The sequence below is a fragment of the Candoia aspera genome, chromosome 1 (assembly GCF_035149785.1).
Source record: "Candoia aspera isolate rCanAsp1 chromosome 1, rCanAsp1.hap2, whole genome shotgun sequence".
Classification (NCBI taxonomy): Eukaryota; Metazoa; Chordata; class Lepidosauria; order Squamata; family Boidae; genus Candoia; species Candoia aspera.
In genome coordinates, this window is record NC_086153.1 from 151,427,689 (window position 1) to 151,442,619 (window position 14,931).

Below are 14,931 nucleotides of genomic sequence, written 5' to 3' on the forward strand. Positions count from 1 at the left end.
ATATTCTAGAGGTGACGGACTCGTCCCTGGGGGAGCTGGGGGTGTTGACGTCCGACAGGAAGCTCTGGCGTGGGCTGGTCCATGAAGTCACGAAGAGTCGGAAGCGACTAAGCGAATAAACAACAAGTAGGTGATCTGCCTACACTCTATATATTTGACAGTATTGTAAGTTATCTGTGTAGAACAATAGGAGGGGCTTCTAGGAGGGGCTAATGAACTCTGGTGCTGATATTTAAGGCAAGACAGATTTCTCACTAAAATAACTCTACAGTGGCTCCATCTGGATGCTACTTTAAGTGAGATGAGGCCAGTTATAGATAACCTATTGCTGTTTGGTCATTTTGGTCTTCAGATCCCATTAGCTCTGTTCAGGCATCACCAGCAAGTGACTGTGGAAATCATAGTTCAAAATATCTGGAGGCTACTAAGCTGCCTATTCCTGCATTAATTCGAGGTTTGTTCTACATTTTATCATGTACTGCTAGCAGAGGCAGTGTTACCAAAACATATAGGGACAGACAGATCCTTCCAGTCCATAACATCTAAAAAGCACCAGGCTTCCTACACACATTAAATGAGAACTTTAAATAAGAATTCTAGTCTGGTTTCAGATGAGTATTCATTAACAAACACCTCATTCTCTTTTAGGGCACATTTTAAAAAAGGTCTGAACATCAACATTCATTAGACATCAAAGCAAAAGAGCCGAGTTTCATACATAGCCAACTCTTTACCTCAAAAAAGTCAAAGATTAATTCAAGGTTGTCTGGTTCCATGGTCTGTATGGAATATTCTGTCCACCGATCTGGCTGCAGACCATATCCACATTCGGGCTGAGAATGTCGAGACTTGAATTCAGTATCACTTATAAGTGAAATCTCTAACGTATTTGCCATTTTATGATGAAGCATAGGTGAAAGTCTGTCATCATCATCATCATCTTCACCCTCTTCCTCCAAACCTTCAAGGGTGAGTTTCACTCTAAACAATTAAAAAAAAAAAAAGCTAAGTCTGATGTTGTATATGAGATTGATCAGCTGCCCCACTGCCCCTCAAAGGCCAGCATGGAAAGTTATTACTCTTAGGTCTGCTTGATGCTTTTCCAGAAGGGTTTCACTGGCTACTATGGAAAACAAGATGCTGAAAAAGACAAGCTCTTGAATGATCCAAGTATGCTTCACAAGAAGTCCAAGACTACTCTGGTCAGTATTTACTAAAAAGTGAAATGTGAGTATACTCAGCACAGACCTTGTTCCAGAGGTTCGAGAGAAAACAGTTTCAGAACTGTAACCTCAATTGTGGGAGCACTGAGAAGTGATGTTGGCACTGATTTTTCTGTTACCCTTCTAAAAGAGTTCACACTCTAAAGCCCATACAAAAGAGAAGCACATAACAACCAATATATTATAAAAACAGAGATTCAATTTAAGAAATGATAAATGGATTAAAGTGACCATACCTAAACCTAGATTTTTTAAATTTTTTCTTCGTTATTGATACAGGTGGTTTTTCAGAGAAATGCAACCGTAGCCTTATTTCTGTCTGACATGTCAGCCATCCGGAATCAACACTCTCCACATCATCTGACAAAACAACAATACAATAGTTACCACATTGTAAAATCATCTTGCTCGCTCTGAAATGTCACTAAAACCCATCTAAATGTAGTAATCTGGGTACCGTATATACCCAAGAGTTTTAGGTTAAAAAATACAGCCAAAATATTGGGTTCCGCTTATCCACAGATGGGCTTAACCACAAGTAAAGATACTAATATTCTTTAAAAGTATCTCTATATACTTGTAGACAAGCCCATCTGAAGATAAGCTAACACTCAAATTTTTAACCAAAATATCATAAAAAATGCAACACCTGAGGATAGGCCAACTGTGAAAATTAAAACATAATGGAAATTTTGAGGGCTGGCTTATCCACGGGTGGCGCATTTTTCATGCTATTTTGGTTAAAAATGTGTGGGTCGGCTTATCCGCAGAGAGGTTTATCAGTGAGTATATATGGAACTTCTGTTTTAGCATCTGTTTCCACAGGGAAAATCCATCCTAAGCTTATTGCTGCTGCTGAAACTAGTCAACATGGATCCAAGTCAAAATAGATCTGGGTTGGTCAAATTCTAGCAACTGTTGCAGGAAATACCAGCACACTGCAAGTTAGGATTTTCGAAATCAATCGTATGCAGTACAAAGGGGACTGATTTATGTTTTTTCTTGTAAACTGCTCCATAGTCAGCAGTATAATAAGTTAAAGATGCAAAGTGGAGCAAAGAGAGCATGTACAAACACATACCCCTCCCAGTATCACTAGCAGCAAATAGATGAAGTGTACCTAGTATTGACTCTAAATTAAACTGGATGCATTTTGCAGAAGGTGGAAGGAGCTGCTGCAGAGGAAGATCATATCAGAGCCTGTCTTTCCTCCTACAGCAGGGCTTCCTACTGTTAACTGACCTGTAGGAAGGATTCTTCTGAACTATATTTTAACGTAATTGGAACTAAATTCTGCAAGTAGGATCTAAGTTATTCCTATAAACAATGTGGTACTAAGAAATTAAGAATCAAGAATTTGTACTCCGTTGTACCAAATGCATAAGAACGGTGAGTCTTAAGCAAAAATTCTATGCATACTCCCCAATTCTTAGCATGCTATAACTAAACTATATCCATTAGGAATGGAATATTTCTAAGCCACATAGCTTCTGAGGAGCATGCCTGGGACTGCATTCCAAAAAGTAGCTGGTGACAGGGCAACGAACAGAGTGGGATCAAGTTGAAAACTAAATTTGATTCATTTATTTTAATTAGTATTAACATAAATCAATGACACAATAAAGCTACATGCGATACACTTGAAAGGATCAGTGCAACTGCTGAGAATGGTTTTCTTGGTTGTCAGCAAGTTTTCCAACTTCTGGGTGAGCTATGGTGGACTGAAGATGTCTCTGCAAACAGTGGAGATGACCGCTGTGAAGGACAAAGGACTGGCAAGTTGACTGGCGCTTCGGAATCTCTCCAGAGAGGGAGAGAATGGGAGATCGCCTGTGAGTGCTCTGAATGGCAGCTCTGTGTGAGGGGACAGTAAAACAGTGGCCTCCCGAGGCTTCAGCAGCAGTGCAGCCTTTAATAAGGGCAAGAAGCCAGCCGAACTTGTTTTCTAATCACAGTCGGAAATGTTCAGTTTAACTACTTTATGCATATTAGAGACCTTAAAAATGGTGAGCTTGACTTGACACTTGAATTTTACCTTCTTCTTTGGATTTAAGGAAATTTAAACAGAGACTTAAGATATATACAATTAATATGTACACTTAATATATAAACTTAATACACTTAAAGATATATACACTTAATATATTTTGCCAATATATACAATTGGCAAAAAGCAAAAACGTTTTTGATATAAGAACATTTTAAATGGACTGGGAGACCAAAGAGATTTGGAATATTGGTTATTTTTGCTGTAATGTTTGAAAAAACAAGCATATAATTAAATAATATACCCGTAGGAAACTACTGAAACCGAACTAAACCCATATTAGGAACTGAGGCTTGATGAAGGCTGCAAATGGACACTAGAAGGAACTAAAGGACCAGGCAGAAAAGAGTTAAAATGGCTAAGCCAGCTATAACTTTTACTTGTCTTAAAGAATCCTTCAAAAAATGGGCTGAGATATTAATAACTAATATCTCAGAAATGATACAGATTTCAATGGTTAAACCGTTAGATGATGAGAAAAAATTTAAAAAACAACTCTTACCTGATAAGACATTAAAGATTTGAAGGCATGGAAGACAACGAAATTGAGATTACCAAAATAGGAATAAAAAGACAAATAAAAAAAAGGATCTGGACATGGAGCAGCTGTGACAAGAAATCCTGGATGATGCCTCTTTATGGGATTTACAGTGTAGGCTGATGAAAGCTTTGAAGACTCCTTTTGAATGCCAGAGACTGATGAAAGATCAAATCCTGTGATGCCATTGGAATGATTTAAAGCTCAAGATTGTGAAGAGCAAAAAGAATGAATATAAAGTTGAGCTATTTGATCAGGGATAAACTATTTGTTTTATATTTCTGGTAACTCCTAATGGACTTTTGCTGAAAAGATGACTGGTTTTGTTGGTTGTCTAGAAGTATGTGTGTGCGTGCGTGCGTGCGTAGCTGCTTCAACTGCAGTCGAAATGAAGGTGTCTGTGCATACTCATTGAAGCAACCAGGAGGTCTTCCAAGCAGTCACATCAAGTCTTTCATAAGCTTGAGAAGCTTTGTTTGTGTCAACAGGCTTTCAAATGCTTTCTACAGCCATAATAATCAATAAATTACTCCTTTCTTTGTGGCACACTGAAAATAAAAACGTTTTGAGGGAGCTCTAGGGGCTTTGGAGTCTAAGGTTCCACTTTTCTACCATTCTAATTATTTAAAACCAATTTTTCACTTCAAGTACAGCATCTTAATACTAGTATGTTTACATATTACATCATAGTATTTTAAAGTCAGTGACTGACCACTTACCAAAGACTCCAAAGAATCCATCATCAATGGAAATATTATCTAGAATTAAAAGGACAAAGTATTAGAATAGTTCACATTCACAGGTTGTAAACTGTTCATTTAGGCTGCAATCCTACACATTTGCCTAAGAGTAAATCCTTTGGACTTAGGCAGACTTATTTCTGATTAGACATCTCTAATTTAGCAGTATTTTCAATAGCTACAAGTAGAACATTTAAATCGTAAAATACTATTTATTAGTTTATTGCAACCTAAAAGATACTGCTTAGCTTTGTTTACTGCTAAAGTATATCTTAAACATCCTTAGTAGGATGTATTTCTTTCCAGCCAAGTTATCTAAACTTTGAAAACGGTATGTCATCGTCTTGACAATGTGTCATACATTACTGATGGAATGAATCACAAGATATCAGCTAAGAAGCTAAAATATCTGATTTGCTACATGTTTATGGTTTAGTCTTCACATGCTATAAAAATGTAAATAATGAAATCTTTAAATACAAAATGAACTCAACAGAACTACATTTAAGTTTTTGAGAACAGAACTTTGATGTCTTAAAGGTTATATTCAACCCCTCTTTAAATTTTCAAGTATGATTTTTTATAATTCATCTCAATATGTGAGAAGACGACACATTTCTTCCACTACTACGAAGAAAATTCTGTTTGGAATCATCACTGCCCTCCTCCTCCTCCGGAACGACTCGACAGGTGGTCAGAAATGCCAAATCCAGACTAAACATCTGGCTGACTGTGCGATCAACAATAATACAATAACCTTAAACTGTAGGCATTGACTGTTCTCCAAGATTAGAGTGGTAAATTAAAAACTTTAATACTAGCTGGAAAAAATCACAAGCAAGTTTTCTAAAACGTGTGCGTGTTGAGAGTCACTGGTACCTAGAGACTTAGTCCAGAAAATATTTTTGATTATAGTAAGTTACCAATTTACCTTTAAAGGCAGTTGAAAGTTATTTATCTAGACTATCAGAGAAAGAAAAAGAAACTTTTATTACTCAAGGACACAAATCCCTGATTATTTAATTAAAAAAAATCAATAAGCCACAGTAACTTATGACAGGCTTAACAGTTTTTATTCAGAAAGCCAGAAAATAAAATATGCAGTGAATACCATGTATACCTACTCAGAAGGGTCTGAGTTCAGTCTGACTTCTCCTGTGTAAACATGCACAGAGCTGTAGCCTAAGACTATCAGCCTAGGTTTAATAATTTGAAGCCTTATTTTATAATAAATGGAAATTACTTTTGAGCAATGTATTTAGACTGAAATAGAAATAATGCCTTTCAATTATGAGAAAATACTGGAAGTGTAGACTGGACAGGCCAGTGACAATATTTTCAGGTTCTGATGTTTACTGAAAACAAGCTACTTCATAAAATCATCTTTTAAATGGAAGCAACAGACCAATTTATATCAGGTTTTCATTTGCACTATTTCTCCTAAATTAACAGAAAGGTATGATTTATGCTTACAGTATGCTTATGTTAAACCCCATTTTATTCATAAATATGTTTAGCATAATATTGCAGACAAAGAATGTCTTGCTTCTGAGGTCAATGTTCTCTTTAAGAAAATTTAACTAGTATTCAAATGTCAACTTACCATAAACGATTTACAGTTTCTATCACACACACGATTTGTGAAAATGTCAGCATGGACTTTCAACCTCAAGCATAATTTTATTTATTTATTTATCTATCTAATTTATCCCCGCCCATCTCCTCCCATCGGATTATCAATAGCGTTTCAGTGTCTTTAAAAACTTCAGAGTCCACAATTTCCTTTCCTTTCTGTGAGCAGAATAAGATTCATTGCACGGAATCTCAAAATCATGATGCACCTGTGCTAGGATAATCCCCCACACCCTTTCCCTGCTTCAAGCTTGAGATAAGAGAGCTGAGATCCAACCATGTCATGCCTTAAAACCCAGATGTGCAATCACAAATTTTGGCAATGAAAAATTGTGGACATCTGATAAAATGGAGGTAGAATACTGTTCATTAAGTGTTCATTTAAAGTACTTTTGCAAAATTTGTGAAAGCAGTGCTCATATTGTACTACATGGAGGATCTCTTTGCAGCAGATGATTAATGTTAATCCTACAAAATATTATCAATCCAATTAAACCATTTTGTAACATTAGTAACCTTATGCATATGCTTCAAACAGATGCAGTTGATGCCCATACCTAAAGGGGTTATTGATCGTGCTGGTAGATGAGTCTCCCACTTGTGAATTATGACTTGGCATGGACCACCGATAGTCTGTAATTTAAAAGTTAAACGTCTGCAATAATTTTCGTTAAATTAATGTTTATCTGCGATCCCATTTACATTCTTTCATGAGCCAAATTTGCTTGTACATCCTTTGAAGTACAAAGCCTCAATTTCTACCATGTTTATTATAATCACTGATGCTACTATGATAACCTTAACCAGTGGTAAAATCAAAATTCAATCTGTATTATATTTCCAAACAAAGAATGGAGTTGGGGAGAATGTGATGGTAGCCCTTTACCATATCCCCCCATATCATCCTTATCTCTATATAGAATCTGCATATTTCAATTCTATTCAGAGGCTAGATTGAATATGTGAAAATCTAAAGCAGGGCTAATGGGTACAATCCCATCCACACGTATCCCATTCTACTGTAAATCACATAAAGAGGGCTTCTTATAAACACTGATAAAAACGGACAACTCTAGATTGGGAGTGATATAATTCTATTAACACCGTTTAGGACAACACACTTTCTGGAATATGATTATGAAGTATGGATATGTCATACATATGAAGTTTACTGTTGCACGATGGTTTTATAGTAAATCACAAATGATGCAGGTATCGCTGCCTTTGTTACGATTAATTAGGATGCAAGTCTGTATAACTTGCCACAGTCTTCAGTTGTATCAGTTCAAGGGTATCAAGCCTATGCAGTACAAGGCAGAATCTTCTATACTTTCTCATAGATTATACAGAATATTCATCCTTGAGTCAATTCTGGAAAAACAAGGATGCCTTCTACATGTGAAAGAAATCTTCTGTTCCCAGAAGACCTTTTAAAGCTCTGAACTACAGCATTGAACAAGTGATTTTTTTTTCCTGAATGTAAAAGATGCTGCAAAGCAGTAAGGGCGACTATGGAATGTACACTTTGTTATCACTGTGTGGACTCCTGTAAGAGAATTGGCAGTTATCTAGATACAACAGAAAAATCAACCTTAAGAAAATTAACTTGGTTCAACTTTTTAGTTTGAAGTATCCAAAATTAACAATAGATTCCATTGAAAGTAGCCACAAGCCTACTACTTGATTCCCTTCTCACCCCTATGGGTGGTATATGTGTCTTCCTCAACCTCGGGTCCTCTAGCAAACCCTGGGAGTTTGAGGGTTCTGCGCAGTATCTTGGCTGTTCCTAGCACTGCACTCTTTTGGACAGAGAGCTCTGATGTTGCTCCTGGGATCTGTTGGGGGTCACAGCCCTGAGCGCCCCTACCACCCCGGGACCACTTTGGCCTTCACTTTCCACATCCTCTCTAATTTCTCCTTCAGGCCCTGGTACTTCTCCAGCTTTTCATACTCCTTCTTCCTGATGTTGCTGTCATTTGCACTGCTACATCTATCACCACCGATGTCTTCTGGTCCTTGTCTACCACCACGCTGTCTGGCTGATTGGCCAGTACCTGCCTGTCTGTCTAGATCTGGAAGTCCCACAGGATCTTAGCCCTGTCATTCTCCACAACCTTCTATGGAATCTCCCATCTGGACTTGGGAGGGTCTAGCCCATACACTGTGCAGATGTTCTGGTACACAATGCCAGCTACTTGGTTGTGCCATTCAGTGCATGCTGTTCCTGCCTGCATCTTACACCCCGCCACTATGTGTTGGACTGTCTCTGAGGCCTCTCTGCACAGTCTGCACCTCGGGTCCTGTCTAGTGTGGTAGACCCCTGCTTCTATGGATCTGGTGCTTAATGCCTGTTCTTGTGCTGCTATGATCAGTGTCTCAGTGCTGTCTTTTAGTCCAGCCCTTTCCAGCCACTGATAGGATTTCCCAACATCAGCCACCTCAGCTATCTGTTGATGGTACATCCCATGCAGGGTCTTGTCTTGCCATGGCACTTCCTCTGCTTGATCTTCCTTCCATATCTGCATTCTCAGGCATTCTCTCAGCAGCTCATCTTTAGGTGCCATCTTACAGATGTACTCCTGGATGCTCTGGGTCTCATCCAGGACAGTGGCTTTGACACTCACCAGACCCTGCCCGCCCTCTTTCCAGCTGGTGTAGTCTCTGGGTGTTGGACTTGGGGTGGAAGCCTCCATACATTGTGAGGAGCTTCTGGTCTTCACATCAGCAGCCTCCACGTCCTCCTTTGGCCAGCTCACTATACCGGCAGGGTATTTGATGACTGGCAGGGCATGCATGTTGATGGCATGGATCTTGTTCTTCCCATTGAGCTGGCTCTTCAGGACCTATCTTATCCTTTGGTGGTACTTGGATGTTGCTGTCTTCCTTGCTTCCTCATCGTGGTTCCCATGAGTCTGTGGGATACCAAGGTACTTGTAGCTGGTCTGTATGTCTGCTATGTGGCCTGCTGGTAGTTCCACCCCATCAGTCTTAACTACCTTCCCTCTCTTTTCTAGCATCCTGCCACACTTCTCCAGTCCAAATGACATCCCAATGTCTTCACTGTAGATCCGTGTCAGGTGGATCAGTGAGTCGATGTCTTGTTCACTCTCAGCATACAGCTTGATGTCATCCATGTAGAGGAGGTGGCTGATAGTTCCACTCTTAAACTTGTATCCATATCCAGTTCTTGTGATAATCTGGCTGAGGGGGCTCAAGCCCATGCAGAACAGCAGTGGGGACAGTGCATCACCTTGGCATATGCTGCACTTGATGGCCACTTGTGTGAGCTGCCTTGACTTGGCTTCCAGTGTTGTCTTCCACAGTCCCACTGAGTTTTTGAGGAAGGTCCTGAGTGTCCTGACTTTGTATAGTGCCAGGCATTCACAGATCCATATATGTGGCATTGAGTCATAGGCTTTCCTATAGTCAATCCCGGCTGTGCTCAGATTGGTCTGTCTAGACCTTGAGTCTCGGGCAACTGCTCTATTTATGAGCAACTGGTCTTTGGAGCCTCTGGTGTTGTTCCCAATGCACTTCTGAGCTGTGCTCATGTACTGGCCTATATGGTCCTACAGCTTGGTGGCTATAATGCCTGATAGGACTTTCCATGTTGTGGGGAGGCATGTTATTGGCCGGTAGTTGGATCGTGTTGTTCCCTTGTTGGGGTCTTAGGTCTCCACACCTTCTGTAGTTCCACCAGCTGACTAACGTCTCTCCGAGTTGCCTTGATCTTAGCCTCCAACCTCATTTTCTGGGGGGAGGGGTATGTACTTCTGTTCTTCTTGATCATGTAGCCAAGCATCTCCAGGATCACAACAGCTATAGCATATACTAGTTCATTGGTTTGAGTTACAGTGGTAGTAGGGATTATTGTGAGGGCTCTGTTGGCATCTTCTAGCATACTATCTGATGGTATTTCTCCAATGAGCCTTGGTAATAGGTCTCGACAGTTGACTGTAGCTAGTTTATCTATGCTCTTTTGCCTCATATCAGCTGCTGTGCTCTGTAATGGAGGGGGTGGCAGTGATGTTCCAGCTTCAGGTGTTGGCTGCACCTCCAGTTGTTCTTCCGGGTCTTCTTGAGTCTGGGATGTAATGGGTAGTTGGTCTATCTCAAGTTGTGAGAGCAGCTTCCTCTTCACTATGTTGAAGTGTTGGGTAACTAGCTGTTTCTCAGTGTGGATGCGGGTCTTCTGTCCATCCATAGTTCCCTCATACGTTTCATATATCCCCTCTCATTAGGTCTACTGTAGTAGCATTCTATCAATTCCAGGTTCTTTTGTCTCCTCCATGTATGGTTTGTTCCAGTAGCCCACTTATCGTCAGATTGTCCTAACAGCCAGGAAACACGCTGAGACAAGGAACTGGTCTCTAATATTTATTGCTAGTACTTAACAGGAATCCTAACAAACTGAAGAAGCGTGGGAAAACCCAGACATATAACCCCCAAGGGTTAAGGCGGTCCCGATCTGTGTCTCTTTGAATGGCTGACCAATTCCTCAGTGCTACGCATGCGCTTGACAGCCTGGATGGGAGCCCCCTGCTCGCCATCCTTACTCATGACATCACCCTCCCCTCCAGATTCACATTCCATTTCAGCCCCCTCCCCTCCAGAGTCTTGATAAGATGTGCCGTCTGCTTCTAAAGTCCCATGGGAACTGGGCAACGATGGAAAGTCTTCAAAGGAAAACTCCTCCAAGGACGAAGCACTGCTGCTCTCCAAGTCAGATAATGCCTCTGGGCCAGGTGGCTGCTGCTGGAAAACATCTAGAGAGTTAGAAAGGTCAGCCCCCCTCCCCCCTGGGAAATGCAAGCCCGAGGTGGAGGGCTGCGGTTCCCCCTCCTCTGTAACTGGAGTGAAGGCTTCAGGCGGGGGGGGAGAAATACACACTCACGAACTCCTCTGCTTGGGCTTCTTCGGCCTGCTCAGCCGAAGGAGGAATCTCTGGTAGAGTGCGAGGCTTGGGTTTGTGAGGGAAAAGCTGATGAAAACGATGAACCAGTGCTGGTGCATGCACATCTCTGGCATTCTCCCATGTGCGCTCTTCCTCAGGGTACCCTTTCCAGTGTATGAAATATTGGATGCCCCTTCCCCTCCTCCTAGAGTCCAGAATTTCCTCAACTTCGTACTCTCCCTCCACAATTACTGGAGGTGGGGGGGGGGCAGTTGCGATCGCAAGGCACTTGGGGGAGGGTCTTTGGCTAGCAAGGCTCTGTGAAACACTGGATGGACTTTCATGGATGGTGGGAGCTGTAAACGATAAGCCACTGGATTTATCTGCTGAGCCACAGTGAAAGGGCCGACAAACTTAGAGTCCAACTTCTTGGAGGGTCTGGTAGAGATCAAAAATTTGGTAGAGAGCCACACCTTGTCTCCTACCGCAATAGCTGGCCCCTCCTGTCTGTGAGCATCTGCCGCCCTCTTGTAAGCACCCTTTGCCCTGTTCAGCTGCTCCTTTAACAACTCCTGTGCGGCTTGTTGCTCTTTAAGAAAATCAGCCGCGGCTGGGACAGTTCCCTGCTGGGAGGAGGTGGGCAACACCTGAGGGTTAACCCCGTAGAGTGCATGGAAAGGGGACATCTGGGTAGATGACTGTACAGAGTTGTTATAAGTAAATTCTGCCATGGGCAGCAGGGCTGGCCAATTGTCTTGCCGATAAGTGGTGTAACACCTGAGATACTGCTGTAACCACTGGTTAATTTTCTCGGCTTGCCCATTACTGGCAGGATGATGCGCTGATGACAGGTGGATCTGGACCCCTAATGACTGGAAAAGAGCCCTCCAGAACCTGGAAGTGGACTGTGGGCCTCTGTCACTCACCAAGTGATTCACCATGCCTCTATACCTAAAAACGTGGTCCATGAACAACTGCGCTGTGGCTGGTGCAGATGGGAGGCCCTTGCAAGGAATAAAATGTGCCATCTTTGTGAAAAGGTCCACCACCACCAGTATGGAAGTCAGGCCCTGGACCGGGGGTAAATCAGTGATGAAATCCATGGAGATAGTATCCCAAGGCCTACTGGGGGTGGGTAGGGGTCGCAAGAGTCCTGTGGGCTTCCCTGGAAGAGGCTTGGCTCGTCTGCAGGTGTGACAAGAAGCAACGTAACCCTTAATGTCTGCAACCATCTTAGGCCACCAGTAGTCTCTCAGAGCTCTATGGAGAGTTTTGAAAACGCCTCCGTGTCCTGCCGTTTGGTGGTCATGACACAGTCTCAGTACTTCTTCCCTCAATGAAGGGGGAATATACAATCGCCCACTATGCCAGAGGATTCCTGCCTCCACATTGAATGGGGAGGCAGTGTCTTGCGGGGCCCTCTGGAGGTCATCCATCCTGGCCCTGGCATATGGGTCCTGTTGCTGCTAAGCTCTGACTCTTGTAAATAGGTCGTCTGCTTGTCTGCCTGCTGCTAAAGTCTCTGTCTGGCTCCCCCTCATAGACTGATCAAAGTTGTGAGGTTGTAATATAGCAGCCTGTACCTCCTGGTGAGTGGCGGGGTTTGCCTGAAAGGATCGAGACAGGGCGTCTGCCAAGCAGTTTTGCGCTCCGGGCACATAAGAAATAACAAAATTGAAACGGGAGAAAAACTGGCTCCATTTGATCTGGCGTGGGGTGAGGGATCTGGTGTTTTGTAGAAGCTGTAAATTCTTGTGATCAGTGCAAACTTTCACAGGAAAGGTCGCCCCCTCTAGCCAGTGCCTCCACTCTTGGAATGCTGCTTTAATTGCCAGCAACTCCTTGTTAAAAACATCATAGTTTCTCTCTGCTGGTGAGAGCAGGCGTGAAAAAAAGGCGCAAGGAAGCAATGTATTCTCGGCTTTGTTTGTATATTGCAATAACACTGCCCCAATGGCAATATCTGAAGCATCTGAATGCATGATGAATTGCTTCGTGGGATCAGGGTGTCTTAACAGCGGCTGGGATGCAAAGAGCTGCTTAAATTCTTGGAAGGCTGCTTGCTGTCTCTCCCCCCAAATGAATTTTGCTCCTTTCTTCAAAAGCTGTGTGAGGGGTCTAGCGAGATCACTATAATTTTTTATGAAACGCCTATAGGAATTATAAAATCCTAACAGTCTTTGTACATCTTTAACATTTCGGGGAGGTGGCCAAGAGAGAATTGCCTGGACCTTAGAAGGATCCATGGATATGCCTTCTGTTGAGACTTTATAGCCCAGGAAATGTAATTCAGTTAAATCAAAGGCACACTTCTCTAGCTTGGCGAACAGCCTGTTCTCTCTCAGTCTTTGCAAGACATTACGTACATGGGTTACATGAGTTGTAGCATCCTCAGAGAAAATTAATATGTCATCTAGATAAATGACCAGATACTTATCTAGTAAATCAGAGAAAACTTGATTCATAAATCTGGAAAATATGGCTCCTGCATTAGACAAGCCAAAGGGCATAACAAGGTACTCAAATTTTCCAAACCTGGTGTCGAAAGCAGTCAGGTATTCGTGCCCCTCTTTCACCCGGATCAGATTGTACGCACTCCTGAGATCCAACCTGGTAAAAATGCGTGCCTTCTGTAAGCGATCTAGCAGATCCGAGATTAAGGGCAGAGGATAGAATTCCCTGTTTGTTTATTTAAAAAACTGAAGTCGTGGACTACTCTCATGGGTGTCTCCTGGGTTGCAGGTGCCAATGGGTCAGGCTTCTTTGGTACGAAGAAGGTAGGAGCAGACGCTGGGGAAGTAGATGGTCGGATGAAACCCTTTTGGAGATTGGAGTCCAAGTAATCCTTTAAGGTGGCTAGTTCCTTGGGGGACATGGGATATTGTTTCCTTGCTGGAACCTTGGCTCCTGGTATCAACTCAATGGTGCAGTCACAGTCCCTATGGGGGGGGTAGTGCTGTGGCCTCTTGTTCGCTGAAAACATCTGCAAAATCTGCATACTTGGCTGGCAAGTGGACTCCCCCTGCTACTGTGACTGCGTTGGTTGCTGGAGAGCGTGGAGCGGCTTGAATCTTGTGGTGCTGGCATTCCTTAGCTGGGAAGGAGATAGCTCCTGTAGTCCAGTTCATCAACGGGTTGTGGATCCTCAGCCAAGGCGTGCCTAGGATTACCGGCACATTTAGCGATGCAGTAACATAAAGCTGGATCCACTCAGTGTGGTCTCCCATTGTCAGTTGCACCGGTTCTGTGAGCCTTCTAATCGGCCCTGCCTTGAGCGGCTGGCCGTCAATGGTCTCCACTTCTATGGGGGCTGGCAATTCTCTGGTCGGGATGTTGAAGTCCTGTACGATCTGCACATCAATAAAATTGGTTGAAGCTCCGGAATCCACAATGGCCTCTAGCTTGACTTGGTGCTCTGGGTTGACGTGTATGAGTACGGGTAAGTAGTAAAAGGCTTGCCTGGAATCTTCGGAATGAGCCCTCCTTAATTGATTGATGGTCTCCCTGCTGAGCTCTGTGGAGGGAGACTGCTGGAGTTTCCCTGGTTGGAAAGAGAGGCGGAGCTGGTTCCTGTTTCAGCTGCTTGCCTTGGGGCTCTTACTGGAGTTGCTTGGCCTCTCGCTGGGCAAGCTCTCACCATGTGCCCCTGGGCTCCGCAGTAGAAACACAGGGCTCTCTCTCTCCTTCTCTGCCTCTCAGTCTCGGAAATCAGTCTCCTGCTTGCCCCAATCTGCATTGGCTCCTCTTGTGCTGAGTGAGAGGATGCTACGGAGAGAGCTGGAAATCCTGAAAACGCTCTGAGGGTCCTGTTTCTCCCCGGTTGCATCTGCCTGAGCTTTTCTAGTCTGGCATCTATG

The 14,931-nt window shown here is 42.9% G+C and overlaps 1 protein-coding gene across 4 annotated transcripts in view; it reads right to left on the minus strand.

Annotated features, from left to right (window-relative positions):
* Positions 1-14,931, minus strand: part of GPCPD1 (glycerophosphocholine phosphodiesterase 1) — a 79,147-nt gene that overhangs the window by 37,809 nt on the left and 26,407 nt on the right. For 3 of the 4 annotated variants that reach the window (XM_063315925.1, XM_063315935.1, XM_063315944.1), the window contains exons 5-8: positions 6,738-6,813; positions 4,528-4,566; positions 1,460-1,583; positions 735-981 (exon numbers count right to left, since the gene is read on the minus strand). In XM_063315925.1, the coding sequence (XP_063171995.1) occupies positions 735-981; positions 1,460-1,583; positions 4,528-4,566; positions 6,738-6,813 (486 nt within the window). The remainder of the gene's footprint in view (positions 1-734; positions 982-1,459; positions 1,584-4,527; positions 4,567-6,737; positions 6,814-14,931) is intronic. The other variant, XM_063315953.1, reaches the window with a different exon arrangement.